Genomic DNA, 4,218 nt, shown 5'->3' with positions numbered 1-4,218 from the left:
GACCTCTAGGGCTCTACTGAACCAAGCAGTATATATCACATCCTTGTCCAAAAAAGGAGCTGTTTCTGAATATTGTAACGCCTAATACTGTTGTTATAAAGGTCGCCATGAGAGTTGATATACTGAGGTTGGAGTTGTTTCAATTGTATGTACAAGAAGCTATTGAAATGAAGAAGCTAATTTCTGCAGGCATTGCCATAATTCTTTTAAAATAGACACGAGTTGCTAGCTGCAGTTCTGAAATTCACTATTGAAGCTGGCCAGGTGGGGGTATCTCCAAAATGATGGCTGGCTATGCTGTTGGCAAGTAGCCATGTTAGTACTAGTAAAAGTTGTAGTACTAGTTGATCCGTTTACCATAACATTGTTCTGATTCTGTGTAGAATTGCAAATAAGATCATGGGAAGGAGGACCAGGAGGGGAGACTGTAAGGGGAGGAAGATTGGTAACCTCAAGAATTGAAGGGACTGCAGAGAGGAGGCCACAAACAATGTCAAGTTCTGTGAACTTGGAGCTTGGCCTTAAAATACTCCAATCATCAGAAGAAGAAGAGGTGTTCTCTACTGTGCTTGAGCTGCTATCCACTGGTGAGCTTAAAGCACTGCTAGAATGATCATTTGAACTGATTGAGCTTCTTAAGACACTGATTGGAGAGCCTATACTAGTGGCTGCAACCCTAGAACCTATATTAGCCATCAGATACTGACAATAAGCATCATTCACATTCAAATTGGCAGCCTCTGTACCAGACTCCAGTACTCTTCTGGCCTGAGTGAAACTCTGTTCCCTTGAGCTGATCACTCGTTCCATTGCCATTACCGATGAAACCGGATCGATGGTGTTCTGTTGAGGTCCTTGAGCTTGTGTCATCTGGTGGTGGACAATGGATTGCAGCTCATCATTATACTTATTTGCTGCTGATCTTTTAAGATGCTGACCATACTGATGAGCCGGAAGTGGATTGCATTGGGAAGCTGTAACAGGCCGAGACAAGGGGTTGATGCTAGTAGCACTGGTAGGTGCAGCAGCAGTAGAGCTACTAGTACTTGTACTGGTGGGTAACACTGGCACTGTTAGTAGCAGGTTGGAGCAATCATCACGATCAGGCTGCTGGGCGGTTGGAGGCTTCCACCACGAGTACTGAGATGATGTGCACAGGGGAGAAGCTCTGTTTTCATTAGCATTCAGGTAGGCCGCGGGCACTGGTACACCTTGGCACTGTAAGGATTTTGGTTTCTCAGCAGCAATATATTCCATTCTGGGTCGTTCTTCTCCTCCAGAGACAGTACCAATTTGCTCTTCCTTTGGTTGCTTGAGCTTATTGCTCTCCTCTGCATTGATGATACTCTTCTTTCTCCTGGCGCTGAGTCTTGAGGAAGGACTTTGCCCAGTAAGCTTTTGCACTATTGCTCTGAAGTTGGCCACATCAGTCTTGATGACTTTAGGGGCCTTGATATGCACTATCCTAACAGCTGGGGACAGCTTAGTCTCCTGTTTGATGCGGGCTGGTTGTAAGCTGAAGTCACGGTAACTGTTCATAGGATGTGGATTGAAGAGAACAACATCAGATGAATTGGCAGTACGCACTGATTGCCTATAGTAGGGCTGATCAAGCTGTTGAGGTTTTAGATCAGGAAACTGCAGGGGCATATCGATACTATTGAGCTGCTTGCATAATTGTTGATCAAAAGACGCTGCTGGGATAAGGTGTTGAATCGAAGTTTTGAACAGGCCTACACAAGAAGAAGGGGAGGAGGCAGATATGGCAGAAAAGAAGGGTGAGGGAGAACGAGAAGGCCTGTTGAAGATGGAATGGGAAGCTGGGCAGACGCCAAGGTTGAAGGCTGGAGGACGAGGGAGGAAAGAGACTGCAGGGGGAGCCATATTGTCTGCAGATGCAGATGCAGCTGGAGAGGAGGAAGACACTAGAAAGGTGGCTAAGGTAAAGAGCGAGAGAGAGAGAGAAAGGGAAAGATATGATGACGAGAGAGAGAGAGAGAGAGAGAGAGAGAGAGAGAGGGTGTGTGTGTGTGTGTGTGTGTGCAAGACTTAAGTGTGTGTGTGTGCCTGAGTGTTGGGAAAGAGGGTGCTGCTCCCTGCAAGGTAGCACACAAGAAGAGCATATCAAAGAGGTCCGTTACAAGTTACAAATACTGGGCTGCCCTTAAACAGGGAGACACATCCAAAAGAACGAGAAGTTCATGAAACACCAGTTTTCTTTCTTTCTATTTTTAAAATAAACCTTTCACACATACCAATTTTTAATGCCATCAATACTGCACTCCTCTCATTACCCCTGACCTGCCAATCACAATAGGAATTTTCAATTATGCCTATCATTAAGTATGCCTGCATGCAAAAGGGTATATGTATATAACCTTATTTCATCCTAAGTCCAACTTGCCAATAGGACCCTAGCTTTAGTGCTAGGTTGCGCCAATGGCATTGGGGTAGGAAAACCCCGCTCCCTCCACTACAACTCAAGTCACACATAGTGCCTATGGGGGAAGTGAGGTTCCACTATGCCCTAGAAAACTCACAAATCCATAAAAAAAATGGTGTTTTAGGGGCATTGGCTAAAGACTAGGTCTCACCCAAATTTAGGGGGGAGCACCCCCCACAACCCCATGCCTTCCCCCACTTGTAACCTCTCAAAATGGGGTATTAGCTTCTTGCTAGCAAGGTTAAGGCCCTCCCTATACTCAAATTGGTTGGTCGTAGTATTTATCACTGGCTTGACCTTAAACTTCAGTTTCTCATACACACCAAATGAAAGAAACTCGTGACATGAATTAAGCCCCAACCCCATTTCAACAAACTAAAGGAAACTCTTAGAATCTTTGGATTTCTACACCTAAGCTTGTGACTTGTTTGCATGCAAATGGTGCATACTAGATCCACGTGAATCAAAGCGGCAAGAGAGAGACTAGGGTATCTAAGTGCGTCCTTTTGAGGGGAGACCCTATTGTATTGAAATATGGCATGTGAAGCCAAGAGCTATTGTTGATGTAACCTAAGAGATGTGTCATACCCCTAGTAGTTCACTATATGTATACCCTCTATATCACGTGAGTTCAAGGCCTATTTATAAATATCCTTATCTGTGATTTTTTTCTTAATAAAATATATCCCTTTTCTATTCAATTTGTAAGTAACCTCTTTATATGGGACCCTTCTGTATGTAAAAAATGTGTAAAAATGGTATTTTAAAAATCCCTTATATTGAACTCACATGATACATACATATATTTATGGCTGATCTCCTCAAGTGTCATACCAAGGTTTGCAGGGTTCTTCATGGCTTATGAACACATTGCTTCACCCTTGGCCATGCTACCGAGTTAGGGATGCAAGAGGAGAAAATGGATCTTAATATCATGTCAAGCCATCATCTTTGATTAGCTTCTCAATCAATAACTTTTGACAACAACAAAAAGCTTGCAATTCCATTTGCTCATGTTGCTAGTACTACTAACACCCTATTAAAACTTCATTTTGCGAAGGATGTGATAGAGTGAGTGGGGTTTTGGGTTACTCCCACTCACCCAGCACTCTATCGTGCAACTCTGTGTGACCCACTCTCCCCACTCACACTAGGTGTGGCGTGGCCCTAGTATGTGCATTGATGTGGAGAACTGGGAAACAACCTTTTTGGTTTGACAATTGCACGTGCTTGTTCATGTAGGTTTTAGGACTTTCCTATGGTCCCTTTTTGTAACGACTTGACGCACCCTGCTTCCACGTTCCCACTGAGTAAGTGATGCAAAATCAAAAATGAAGAGGAAGAGTTGGGCAACTTTTGCTCTATTAGCAAAAGTTACGAAATGCATAACAATGGTTATCATTGTTGTTAGTGCATTCCAAAAAAGGATCACAAGAAAGTCCTATTTCTTATTACATTAATCTCTCCCAAACTGTATGCATTGAAATACTTATGTCATGAAAGATAGAACTCGTGACAACTTACAACTTAACAGGTAAAAGTTTTTGCGGATAATACGTTAGAAAATATTAAAAAACCAAAGATAACACGTCAGAGTCTAGTGAAGCACCAAGAAAGAAAAACATGCGGAATGCCGCCAACTACCACCGCAAGGCTAACGGCTGCCGCCGGCGCGACGCGACAGCCTGTCGTCAACTATGACGGCGACTTGACGGCCTTTCGGACACAACTGCTGCTGCAACCCGGCGGGGAGCAAGCCCTCCTTTCGACAGACA

The 4,218-nt window shown here is 43.8% G+C and overlaps 1 protein-coding gene across 1 annotated transcript; it reads right to left on the bottom strand.

Moving 5' to 3' along the window:
- Positions 1–225: 225 nt before the first annotated feature.
- On the bottom strand, positions 226–1,841 carry LOC148017525 (uncharacterized). Its single transcript, XM_087662760.1, has one exon. The coding sequence runs from the start codon at positions 1,648–1,650 to the stop codon at positions 226–228; it is 1,425 nt and encodes a 474-aa protein (XP_087518886.1). The 5' UTR covers positions 1,651–1,841.
- Positions 1,842–4,218: the final 2,377 nt, after the last annotated feature.

The sequence above is a fragment of the Lygodium microphyllum genome, chromosome 22 (genome assembly GCF_053477565.2).
Source record: "Lygodium microphyllum isolate KBCC chromosome 22, Lygodium_microphyllum_v1.1.10, whole genome shotgun sequence".
NCBI lineage: Eukaryota > Viridiplantae > Streptophyta > Polypodiopsida > Schizaeales > Lygodiaceae > Lygodium > Lygodium microphyllum.
Note: the sequence above shows the minus strand (reverse complement) of the source record. Positions and strands in the feature narration are given on the sequence as shown.